The sequence below is a fragment of the Amyelois transitella genome, chromosome 6, assembly GCF_032362555.1.
Source record: "Amyelois transitella isolate CPQ chromosome 6, ilAmyTran1.1, whole genome shotgun sequence".
NCBI lineage: Eukaryota > Metazoa > Arthropoda > Insecta > Lepidoptera > Pyralidae > Amyelois > Amyelois transitella.
The window spans coordinates 4815505-4829317 of NC_083509.1; the positions used below are offsets into that span (position 1 = coordinate 4815505).

The window sequence follows — 13813 nt, forward strand, 5'->3', positions numbered from 1 at the left end:
GCGTGCCCACTAAAAACGGTAAAAATAGGAAACGCGGTAAAAATAGCTGCACGACGCACAATAAAAACGTTTAATTTACCGCGGCCGTCGTCTTTTTATGCGTGTTGTCTTTGAACCAATAATTGCCTCCAGCCCGCGCTTGAAGGCCGGCCAGTCGGTTGGTCTACTGTTACGGTTCACGATCACTCGTCAATATGAATTTAATGACCCTTTGTATTACGGATACACTCACCTAATTAAAATATTATTATGCTATTTAATGAACAGCCATTATTTTTTTTTACCTTTTCCTCATTGACAGTGCATCTCAATTGGTTTCTGTTCTGATTCCTGAAATGATAGTTTAAAGTAAATCTGTCTTTAAGAAATTCGCTGAAGCACTTACATTTGTATACATTTATTAAAAAACTAGAATATGCTTACGAATTTCAATAAAATTCAATACATTCAATTTGTAGTTTTTAGCTTATATATTTTATTTTTAGTGCAGTACTTAGTTAAGTACGGTCGCGTTCATAATTGCAGTCATAGTTCGCAAAACTTTATAGCTTGCACCGCTGCTATCACTCACACATTCACACAAATAATACAATAAACAACAAGCGGTGAAACGTTGGGTAACGCGCCATCAAGAAGAGGGTAGTGTAAAAAGTCGACCGCGCAGCGACCGTCGTCCGCTAATAATCAACACAGCGACAGCCACACAGCGGAGATCCATGGTGGAACAGTACGAAAATAATGGTTTCATACCGACCAGAATATTTGCGGAACAGTTCGACACATTAGTGGTTACTGTTCGTCGAGTTTGCATCGTGAGGGACTACACCACAGACAGCCAGCAAGAAAGCCGTATTTATCCGAAATAAATAAGCAAAGATGTTTAGAATTTGCTGGGCAGTATTTGGATTTTGCCTGGAAAGAAGCGATATTTACGGACGAAAAGTTCATTTATGTCATCACTACACGGTAGGCTTCATTTACGGCGAAGAAATTCAACTCGGTATGAAGAAAAAAATATTGTGCCAAATATGGAGTCTGGACGCATATCTGTAAATATGTGGGGCTGGATGAGTGCTGCTGGACCTGGGGAACAGGTGTGGATAGCAGGACGCGCTACAGCTGCTCATTGTGTGCAAGTGCTGGAAGAAATCATGTTACCAACTGTGCGGTATATTTATCCGATTGATGATATGCCAACAATATCATTTGTGCCCTGTGCATCGAGTCCATATAGTGCGTGAAAGGTTCTGCCAGTTTATATTAAAACTACTAATTACTTAGATAGTATTTAAGGACAGCTTCAATATCTTTTCTTTATGAAAACGAATAATTAAGCTGTAACCTTAATAACAGGAGATAAGTAGATGATACAATTAGTGTAATATGCTGTATGTATAGCTTTATATAATCATCAATATGTAAACAAAACTATAGGTAAACTGTTTCAATAAAATTTACTAATTTTAATTATTGAATGTTTTATTTTCTCCCTCTTGTTTAATATTTCTTGCTGATATCCGTGTTTGAAGACAACTTTCCGTGTTTGTAATTCTTAGATATCAGTTAGTTAGTCAGTCAGTTACTTAGTTCAAATGGCACCTTGAAACATTAAAAATTATCAGTAACACAATTTTTTTTTAATAGGCAAAAAAAATCCTTGAATAACTTCGAAATCCAAGTAACGCTAGTAACTAGAACAAGCGAGTGTGAGCAAGCGAGATTATCTAATATATCTTAGATCTCACTTGCTCACACAAGTAATAAAATTGCTACCCAATAACTTTCAAAGGAACCACTACCTATGTTAGGGTCGTGTGCAGATAAACTTTCAACCTTATTGAAATGTCATAAGTCTGGCAGTCGCAGGCTTCCCTCTATAGGCAAATCTTATGCAAATAATGAGAGACGACGATATCTCGATCGACAATTATCGGGCCCAGTTCGGCCATCGTTGATTACCGTCTCTTTCTGTTTTGTTATGTTATATGTCATAGAATAATAAACTGTTTTACTTAGTAATCATTGGTATTAAAGACCGTATTCATTTGATGGAATATTTATTCTTTTTAAATATGCATGTGTGTGTGTGTCTAGTGGAACCACAGTGCACGCTATTTTAACCCGTAAGAATTTTAAAACTATGACTGCAGATATGAACGCGATCGTACATACCTAAATTAACTACAAACCTAATTCTGGTCGATCATAATAGGCTACATAGGCCACTGGTTTGTGTGCTGCAGTTGTTCTAGCCGCTGTGATGTCGGCTAAATCAAAGGTGGCGATAAGTCGACTAGGTACACCTAGGTGTGTTACAGGCTACACAAGAATTAACACAATCAATACAAGAAATCAGTAATAATAAACGCGCGTCATATACTATAATTACAATTACGTACCTAATAAATATAATTCACATAACTAACTTAGGATTAATATGTAATTAACTTATTATGTCTCCGAGTGCATAATCTTTATCATTTTAAAGTAAAATATTCAAACCACCGAAATCTGTCTAATATTGCTTACTTAGTATAACAAGACTTCTGTGGTTTACATATTTATTTATCGAATGTTAACAACCATAATAAATAAATATGAACAATTTCAACAGGGTCGATGGACTTATCTTCAGCGTGGAAAACGCAACCGCGTTTTGTGAAGTCGGTTAAAATCCAACGTACCTAATACGGGCGCGCTCCAGAATAAGAACTCTGTTAGTGTGTATTGTGATGGTAGTTGGCGTGCTACTTATAACTTGGCGGTAGAAGAACATTCTGCTGTGCAGACGAAGCAGCTTGTTTTAAGTCGCTCCGTGACCACAGATTAATGTATTGTGATTCGAAACATCCGCGATAAAAAAGAGTAGATATCTACTTACATTCCCATCTGCTATTTCAACCACATCAAATAAGGTTAAATGAATAATTTTAACCGTAATTTGGCATTATTCGACTTCATTAGACTGCATTCTAAAATAGATGTGACGTGTGATAATAATTATCGATTTTTTTTAACTGCTCTGGTTCTTGTTGAAGACCCTAATTATCTAATAATTTAAAGCAAATGGCAAACCGCTGATGGCTCGACTAATAACAAAAAGAAACTAAGTTGGTATTATTAAATCAAGACATAATAGCTAGAAACCAGTTGTGATGTTTTTTTGTTAAATGTATTTCTACATACATACACGTCACGTCTATATCTCTTGCGGGGTAGAACAGTCTTGAAAAGACTGAAAGGCCACATTCAGCTTTTTGGTTTCATGATAGAATTTGATTTAAATGGAGTCAGGTCGTTAGCCCGTTGCCTAAAAGAAGAATCCCAAGTTTAATCTTATCCCTTAGTCACCTTTTACGATATCCATGGTAATGAGAAGGAGTGATCCTATTCTTTTTTTTGTATAAGTATATAAAAAAACATATTTTTTACATACTTATTGTAGAAGGACACCCATCGGCAGGAGGTAGGTAAAGACCCTTACTGCCGATGGTCAGGGCTCAAAACAAAGGAACCACCGCACAATGCGGGTCGTGTCCCGAAATACTGCTTTTTGTATTATTTCTAGTTACTGTTTTTAGATATTCCTTTAATAATTATTTACTACGAACCAACCCAAGAAACCCAACTCAATTTTATAAAAGCTGATATTGTAAATACTACTTATTGAATGTGTAAAGGTATTATTGAATATTCTTAAAAATTTTTCGTCGTAATATATATACCTACACAAAGGCTAGAAGAAAACCGTTGTATAATAGGCATAAATCTAAACACATATCAGGCAAGTTAATAATATCCACTAATACAGTAGAGATAGTAAATCTTGTATGTTCTCAAATTAGTTCTCGTAAAGCGCCGCCCGCCCCGAACAGGAGCCGTCGTAAACATAAAAAGTGCTTATGTGGCGCTCGCGGCGCGGCTAAAAAACTGCCAGGAAGGAACATAACGTAGAAGCGGCCATAAAAAGTGAATGCATTGCGTGCACACGTGGAGTGCATCGGGGCGGAGCGCGGGTGGAGGGGGGCGGCCTGGAGCGGGAGGGATAATGGGGTGTGTTTACTGCGTGGAGGGGCGGACGTACGCTGCCGCGCCGCGCCGCACGGCCAGTGTTGTGGTAGGTCGCGCAGAGCAACCTCGTACCGTTCGCGGATCATTCACGATCGCGACTTCGTGCCGACAGAACATGTCATCCGCTCATAAACATCGACACCATATTAATTATAAAAACTAATTCGAATCGGTTACTAATACCAGACTCCCGTCGGTCGGAACATTCTACGAGTGCTCGTAATAAATGAAGTTTTTCGTGAGACCTGTGTGAGATGGCCTTGTCGTTGCAGTCGACGCAGAATTCAAGAGGTTGGTGAAATTTTCATTAGGTGTTCGACGTCATCTAGTTCACTGAAAAAAGTGCATGCATGTATGCAAAAGTTTCGAAAGTTAGCGGCACGCGACATGCGTGTGGCGCGCGCCGCGATTGGACGCGTCGCGCTATCGCACACATGTTTATTTGCATTCCGGAACTTTGCAGATTCAGTGAACCGTGGCCGGTAGCGAGCGCGTAGCGTCTTGCTACGAAACGGCTACGAAGACGTTACGGCTCGTAGCACGCCAGCTACCCTTCAGTTTTAATGTTTGCATAATTATGAACATTTGTTTTGTAATCGGTTACATGTCAGGAGATACTAATTTGTAAGTAAATAAAACTTTGTTTTGTAAAAATTAAACAGTACCTACATATATCTGGTACATAAGTTGTCAAATCCTAGAATCTTCAGAAGTAGCATTTTTTTTTAAATTTACTTATATTTATTTTATACAACTTTGAATATATAAGCATACATATATGCTTGTTTCTACTTTTACGAGATAGACAGAGCCAATAATCTCGAGAAGACTCTTAAGCCACTTCAGCTGGATGGCTTAATGATTGTTGTTTATAAATGTTTTTGTCATCTCTGTTATTTGTACTTTAGGGTCTGTTTTTGTCTAGTATAAACTTATGGAATGCATAAAAGCTGACAAATAAAAAGAAAATAAAGAAGGATTTCTATTTTATGTTATGCCGAAAGATCAATAGTAATTATGGCAGCCCTTATCAGGGAACTAGGTAAATTTTAGCAGACCTTTTTGTATTCTGCTACTCGATTGTGATGAGTCATTGTAGAAAGATTGTTGATAAGTAAATAATGCTTTTTTCATTAATTCTGCCTATTGTTCTTTACAAATTGTAATTGTTGTAAATTGTTACAACAGAATTATGTATTCTAATATATTTCAAAAAAGAACAGATAAGTTGAACAATTCACAAAATATTCAGTTATTAACTTTACGCTGTCATTTATAAAGACTTTAAGTATAAGTTGATTGCCCAGGTAAAGATTTCATAAAACTCATCGTGCGAGAATCCGACTCGCACTTGACCGTTTTTTTAACCAAACACTTTTGTGATCAGAAAATAAAAAAGGGTATTTAATATTATATTTGTGTATGCAATCTCAATTCCATCATTACCTTATCTATACAGCAGAACGTGGTTTTTAGTTTTTGCCGAGACTGTGGACTCTGTCTACTCCGCAAGGTAATATAGATACGTGATATATTTTATGATATAATATTCATATTCATGGAAAAAAAGTTTTTTTTTTTTACGTAGAATATAACCACTCCATAATAACAAAAAGGACCTCCCCATAGTAAAATAGAACCACACGTGTTAATCCCTTGCGGGGTAGACTGAGCCAACAGTCATCAAAAGACTGAAAGGCACGTTCAGCTATTTGGCTTAATGACAGAATTGAGATTCTAATAGTGATACAATAGGTATTTAAACACGCACACGAAGGGTTCCGAACCATCATCACATTTCATAAATATTTATTTTTCATATTCACGTCTAATCTATGTACCTATCTGTTTATTAAAATCAACCAAGAAATTGCTTAATAATATGAGGAAATACCAAATACAATGCAATTTCTTGGGTTTTATATACCTAACATCTCCATCTAGCGAAAATCGGTAGAACGTACCTATTATAAACGTGAATATAAAAAATAAATATTTAAATAACAAACAGTGATGATGGCACGGACCCTTCGTGTGCGAATCTAAAACGCACTCGGCCGGTTTTCAGTATTTGTTGTAGGTAGGCTACGGAAATTCATAATTTATGAAAATTTCGGCTTTCTAGCTATCACGGTTTATGAGATACAGACAGATGGACAAACAGGGGAGGCCTAGTAATAGTGTCTCGTTTTTACGATTTAGGTACGGAACCGTTAAAAGCGCAAATGCGCTTTTTGTATTAAGATACTTATAACATTACTTATAAAGTCATTAGATACTTACAATAGGCATCATGACAATTTTATTTGTTGTTTTAGTGTTAATTTAGTTTTATAACAACTAAAACATTGGTCAAATAATGGCATCAATAAACAATAATCTACCTGAGATATACGTAGTAACATAACACATTATTTGGGCTCGTCCAAAACGCCTCTTCTGAGTATCTTGTTTGCGGCATGAAATTTATTTGTATGGCAGCTACTTTAATTATTGTGTTTATGGATATGATGTCTTAATAAAAGTTATTCCACATTTTTGTTTATTCACTCCTGGCATAGTTATTTTTACATAATTTTTAATTTTTTAATGGACTTTCCCATCATACTTTGAATGAATTTAAAATATATAGGGCGTTAAAATTTACTGTTGAATGACTGTAAAAAAGCAGAGCGATAGATAGCTGAGTAGGTATAAGCTGTAAATTGATATTTAAATAATCTTTTGAAAAGTTTGGAATTATAAGCATCGTTATAAGACATAGCAAAAACGATAACACTGTGCCCTTTTTTGTGCGTCCAATGATCCCGATCAGAATGATGTGTGGATAAATGAGGAATTAACATTCCAACTTAGGTAATTGGTAAACACGCTTTCAGCCTAACGACTCAATCACCGACGATCTCATATAAATAAGTTTTTACGTGTGATTTTCGTTAATACGCATATCATATTAAAAAGAAGCTAATGTTGTATAGCGAAGCCATACGATGTCCACGTGCTTAACCCTTAAGCGCCGAAACCGTACGAGCTCTGTAACCTGTGGGCCCGCGGTTACGTTCGGCCGGCAACCCGCAACCCACTCCGCGGTAATCTCATTACTTGCCGATTACCGAAATTAGGCCACCGTGGATCACGGACGCAAGCCTCGTAATTTAAGTCTTTAATTACACTACTGCCATTAAAATAATGACTTATCCCTTTTGTTATTAAATGTCTAGGTATGCGTCAATTGAACTAGGTATTGGTAATGATAATGATATTAGGCAAATTAATTACACGCACCGTTACATCTTTGTTACGTCTTTGTAGGTTCCAAAAGAAACTCTCTCAATAGATATAATGGATAGCCGAAAAACAGAAGGCTCGGTTTTTTAACAATAAGGACGTCATTGACACATCGTTTATCGGCTGAACCCTTACGTAATAATGAGTTATGGAGTGGCAGCCGCAGGCGAGTCCATAAAAGTATTGAATATGGGTTATTGACAAATATTTATGGTGTATAAAGAGGGGATAATTACAACTCTTTAGCACATAAAAAGCGTCTCGCAAAGGGTGCGGCGCGCTGTAAAAATTTATCAGCTTACATTGTCGCCCGTTCAGGCTCCCTGCCGTACGCAATGCATTATGAAGATTAACGCGTGATATATTTATTACCTATGAATAAGCATTTAGGTTAACATTATAAATGTTTCAATTCGATTTGGTTTTTCAATAAGCCAAACTGTCCTAATAGATGAAGATAACGAAACAAAAACATAATTATTTTTTATAATCAATTCAATTTGCCTTAACATTCCTTAATCCTGTATTTACTTGATTAAACTTTTACATTAGGACTGGTATTACAATTCTGGGCACATCACGAGTGCGGTTCACTGTTCGTCCTCGAAACAGCGAGAGGAATGTTATTAAAAAGTTATGGGATAAGCCGGTGCTACGTGCCGGCCCGATGCCTCCGCCTAATCACAAACTTTAAAATTATCCTCCGCTCTGTATTTTGAATAACATTCCTTGGGTCGATAAGTAATTTGCTACATTGATAGCAACTTTATTCCCCGGCTTTAAGACATTAATTAACGACATTAAATACTACAGGAGTATATTTTTACCATGTACCTGAGTTTTTCGCAGTAAAAAGTAATATTTAGCTACTTTCAATTAAGCTCGCGTCGAGTCCGAGCGCGGCGAAATTCATTCCAGCGCTAAGTAGATACTGTAGATCTCCCCGCGCCTCCTCTTCACGCCTCGAGGAGAACTTTCAATTATGATTTTGTCTAATTTTAATTAAGTGCTCTCAGAAAGGCTTTTCTCCGTCGAAATTAATATTTGAATATAATTTGGGAGGAGCAGGCAGGCGGAGTTTGCTGCTTGAAAAATAATTAATTCTATTATACAGCTAAGTGGACCGGTCGCTATTCATCCGCCTCCTTCTTTATGTTCGTAGCCAGTACTCGTCTCATCTCGTCTTCTACTACATAATTTGTAAAGTACTTAAAACAATACATAATTGTCATTTAATTTAACTAATTGATAATTAAGGAATAGTCGGAGAAAAGAGTGAAGGCAAGAGTGTTGAGGCAATTTGCGCAACAGGTCGGGGCGGAAGCGACCTGCAGCGCCGTGATTGCGACCAAATGTTTCCTTCGCAGCGTCTGGTTTAAGGTTTTTGCCGTGTTTTTTGTCCTCTTTGCTGATAAGTATGCCATCGATAGGTTCGACTTCGTTGTTTGTTTAGGCCGTAGTTAAAACTCGTGACGGAAGTGATCGCAATGCTCTTTTCACTATTGATTCCTATGAAAGTTTTGTAATATAGCGTTCTTTAAAGTATATTTTCTTTTGTTTTAGGTGTGTCAGTACGTCCGCTATCAGCAATGCGACAAGAATCTCTTCCCATGTTAGCGGAGCGCTTGCTGGCCACCCGCGCCGCCGCACTGGTGGCGGGTCTGCCGGCCGAGTTATACTCTGGCGCCCTTCTGGCTGCGTGGCCGCCCTCGCCGCCAGCACCTCTATTGCCGCCTCCAGAACTAGAGCGCTCTCGTAAAAGACGCCGTGCTTCTAAGTTAGAGGACACCACTTCACACGCGCCACCCTCTCCGCCGTCTTCTGGTTCCTCTCCCGGGGCTGCGGACCCGCCTCGCGATAAACTCTTCACTTGCAAGGTTTGCTCTCGGTCGTTTGGATATAAACACGTCCTTCAAAATCACGAACGCACCCACACGGGCGAGAAACCTTTTGAATGTGGAGAATGCCATAAGCGGTTTACGCGTGATCATCACCTGAAGACTCATCTACGACTGCACACTGGAGAAAAACCGTACAGCTGTCCTCATTGTCCTCGTCATTTTGTACAAGTTGCTAATCTCCGTCGACACTTGCGTGTTCATACCGGGGAGCGTCCTTATGCCTGCGCGCGCTGTCCAGCTCGTTTCTCAGACTCGAATCAGCTTAAAGCGCATGCTCTCGTCCATGAAGGGGATGCGCCGTTTGTGTGCCGGTGCGGTGCTAGATTTAGGAGGCGACAAGCAGCAGCACTGCATAGATGCTCAGGCGCCGGTTGCGAGCCTGACACCCCCAGTCCGCCCGCCGCGGCCGGCTCGGACTGGCGTTGGGAGGAGTGGCCGGAGCAGACGGAGCCAGAAGATCTCTCGTTGCCACGGAAGAGGACGGTCACGCCGGAGTTAGCCACCGACCTCCGCATGCACGCCGCGTAGTCGCCCCGCGCCATGCGCCGCTGAGCTGGTATACGAGTTCCTCCCGCGTAGAACCGCCTAACTGTCGCCCGCGTCCCGCTACCCGGCTTCTCACCATGTTTATTATAAAAGTTTCAAACGTCAATTGTACAATGCCAAATTATTTTTGCTCTAGTAAGCATTGTTGCAATTTTTTAGTAGGAATTCTTCTCGGTAAACTATTGACGTTGACTCGTTAGACAGTCCATTCTTTTTTATGATTTTGCATTTGCAACGATCGTCGTAAAAAGTACTTTTTTATCAATGTTATAGTTTAGAATTTTATGGTTGAACTATTTGCATAATCGCGCAGCGAGGTGAAGCAAAAACGCGGCCGTTTGTTCCTTTGTTTTCGGACTTGCAAAACATGGAATGAATCTAACGCACAAAACACAATTTTTTGATTTATTGGCGCATTCCTTTGTTTTGTAATAAATGCAAAAAGATTTTCGTTATGCTTCATCTTTATGGTTCTTCAATTGATGTCTTTCTAGGGCGATAAACGGGAACCGGAATATATTTCGAGAAGGCCGCGACTTTAGTTTTTTAACAATAAAGGCAAGTGCACAATCGGAATTAAATTATCGAAGATTTCTTTGTTTAGATGATGAAATTACAAGTAGGTATAAGTTTACATTTTGAAAGTAGGACTCTTTCCTCGGCTAAGGTCTATCCCAACACATCTCATTGTCGTGCCCGGGTCATTCATGAGCGGATCGTGTCTCGTCCTCGTCCGGAGAGATATATTTGTTATTATTAATGGTACATTACATACATTTTTTTGATTGATTTGAAGCTCCGTTGTCGGAACGGGCACAGACGTATATGATGAAATCCGTGAAAAGGTAATGAACCAGTAGTTTAAGCTCCGAAGCCACGTTCCGGCACGGCCCTAATGATCAAGTGTACCTAATACCGGAAGACTTGTGTAAAGAATGAATATTAATTATAAATGACTTTCCGCGCGTCTGTCTGTCTGTCACTCTGCCTGTCTCTCTGTCTCTGCAAATTTTAATCGCTTCATCTGTTTATGAGCTCACCATAGCTCATAAGCACAACAGATTAAAATTTTGTATTTTTTTCTTTATTTATTGCGTGCTAGGTATTATGTTGACAAAATGTGACTAAAGATCGTCGGGATTGGCCTGTGCTCAAAGTTTTTCTTGACTTTTTGGAGGAAAAGTTCACCGCCATGAAATCCGCACGTCGTAAATATAATAACCAACAACAGTCGAGGTCACTTTACAGTCATTATCAAAACGCTGGGCTTATGCTGGGATTCATCTCAAGACAATCATACATTCCACTACGTAGTTCCTCAAATAATATCAACAGTAAAAAAAGAATCCTACTATCGGGAGATGTCCAAAATATTTGACCCACTTGGCTGGATGACCTTTCTCTATTATCTCTAACTACCTGTGCCCGCGACTTCGTTCGCGTGGAATAGTTATTTTAGGTATCATTGAAGCCCACAAGGATGAATAATTTTCCCCGTTTTTTTTTCACATTTTCCTTTCTATATTTCAGTCGAGCCCGAGCGATGGTTCGGGCTCGACCGCCACAAAGGAAAGATCTTGCACCAAGCTAGGTGTTATGCCTGGGGAACCGCGACTCCGATGATGTTGTGTCGGAGGTTGTATATATTGCTCCAATACGTGAAATCTTTGCTTGCGTGATTTAGGTTTTTCAAAAATGCAAAAATAAAAGAAACTTTTTGAGAAACAGTTCGGACGAAAAATATAAATGAATATTACATTCATTTTGTTGCAACCTATTATTTTTTTAAGGTATATAAAAAAAGAAGTTGATGTTTGAAATTTCATTTTGTAAATATGTAGTTATGTAACAGATAAAAAACATGGAAGGTGTAGCAGCGGACCACGGTGCACGGCAGTTTGCGCATTGTGCTTCTGTATATACTTGCTGTCTTTAATGTTAAGTATTTATTGTTTTGTTAGTTAAACTTTGTAAGTTATAATACTGTTGACAGTCGATGTAAATATAAATATTTATATCTTGCAAGACCTTAAGACATGCTTGGATATGTCTATATACAGGCTTCTTTGTCATATTATCAATAAGTACATATAATAAAACAGTAAAAAAAATTATCTGTACATTGAGTATATTTTCAAAAAAATAATTTATAACGATGAAGAAATAGTAACCGAGCATGAATTTAAAAAAAAAGTCTGTCTGTTTGTATGCCTGGCCAACATATAGGGTATAATTTATTTTGGAATCTGGAAACTTAACAAAAGTTGTTCAACCTGATGAGCATTTTCTTTTGGGGAAAAAAAGTGGAAGATCTGGATCATGTGATGTAGAAGCCAAACGGACCAGCTTTTCTGTAATATGTACGGAAATTCGAGTAAATTTAATAACCTTAACCTTCGTATTTTCAATAACACGCAAACGGAGTTGCGGGCAACAACTAGTTTGTCATATTACCTCAACAAAATAGATGTACCTACTAAAGACATACGTTCCGATTTTTTGGATTATGTAAGTAAGTACACTTAGTATTTGTTCTAATTAGATACTATATGTAAGTTAGGTTAAAAAGAAAGTAAAAATATTTATTCGAGGTATTGTAAATACATAAATTATATGTTTATGTCGTGAACATCTACTAAGTGTACTGATAATCCACGGCGTCTCTTAATATTTGGAGTAGCGTAAGAATGAGAATGAAAGCGACGAGAGAGCGCTGAATGAACATTTCTGCAATTTGTTCTACGGGTATTAGTTTCCTATTAGGTGTAGTGTTTAGTTTCATTGGTTACGTCTTATATAACTTAGTCATTGTTCTGAATGTTTAGCGCACATGATTATATAATGATGTATTAAAATAGGTAGTAGGTACTGATTGTTGATTTATTATTATTTTATTTTTCTTAGGTCTAAGGTATTTGTGTGTAGGCCCTAAAATCTAAGTGAATTATTAATATTATATACCTATACGAAATATTTTCCCAAAGAATTTATTGGTACAAAAATTAATGTGTACAAATTTAAGAATAATTCAATATAGAAGTTAACTCCACGTAACAATGTTGTATTATTACAGTAGTAAGTGTAATTTAAGGCGTACGGTGCCATTATCTACCTCATATGACTATGGTTTTTTTATACCAGGGTAAAGAGCCAAAGTTCTTGGAATATTTTGTATTGTTTATCTTTGCTGAGATAACGAACTTACAAATGTCAAAGATTTAAATTCGTCTACGTATGGGCGATTACTGTTTGAGACTGATTTCAGTTCTCCTTGTTTGGACATAGATGGCTAAAAACCTGCGTTGGCGCATTTCGTCCTAATTGCAGGAGTGTGTTATTAGATGCGTCTGCGCTATGCCATTTGTGTATTGCAATCTACTTAGTTCCTATTTTTAATTATTTTAGTCACATAAAAATATTGTTTGCTTTAAATTTCTTTTTTCATTTGTTAAAATGCTCGTTTTATAAAAATAGTGCCATTTTGTATCATACAACAATGGTTTTCCAAAACGACAAAAAAAATTGTAATTTAATTTCAAATGAATGGAACTGCCATTAAACTTATCTACCTCAAGCTCGGAGCACAGGTGTCGACGTCATCGACTTTTTGATGAATATTCTGTTTTAACTAAATTACACTTGTACAAATTTAGTATCATAAGCTATTTTAAATGTCAAATAATTATGATGCGATACTATATATGTATTTCTTTATCAATGTCCGGTACAAAGTTATAAATAAATAAATGATTGTTATTTATTTTGCTATTTTATTCATATTCTTACAATACCTCTATGTAAATATACAATTGGTAGTACCTAAAGAAAAATAATGTTTTATAGCTGAATCAAGTTGATCGTTTGTTGAATGTGCAGATTTCCGTACGATGTTTTCCTTTACCATACATATAATTATCGGTTAGCTCCAAATTAACATACATACATATAATCACGTCTATATCCCTCGCGGGGTAGACAGAGCCAACAGTCTTGAAAAGTCTGATAGG

The 13813-nt window shown here is 37.5% G+C and overlaps 1 protein-coding gene across 1 annotated transcript; it reads left to right on the forward strand.

Annotated features, from left to right (window-relative positions):
• The first annotated feature begins 4325 nt into the window (after nucleotides 1–4325).
• Nucleotides 4326–9788, forward strand: LOC106131193 (protein krueppel-like). The gene is made up of 2 exons (XM_013330203.2): nucleotides 4326–4362; nucleotides 8923–9788. The coding sequence occupies exons 1-2, from the start codon at nucleotides 4326–4328 to the stop codon at nucleotides 9786–9788; spliced, it is 903 nt and encodes a 300-aa protein (XP_013185657.1).
• The last annotated feature ends 4025 nt before the right edge of the window (nucleotides 9789–13813 follow it).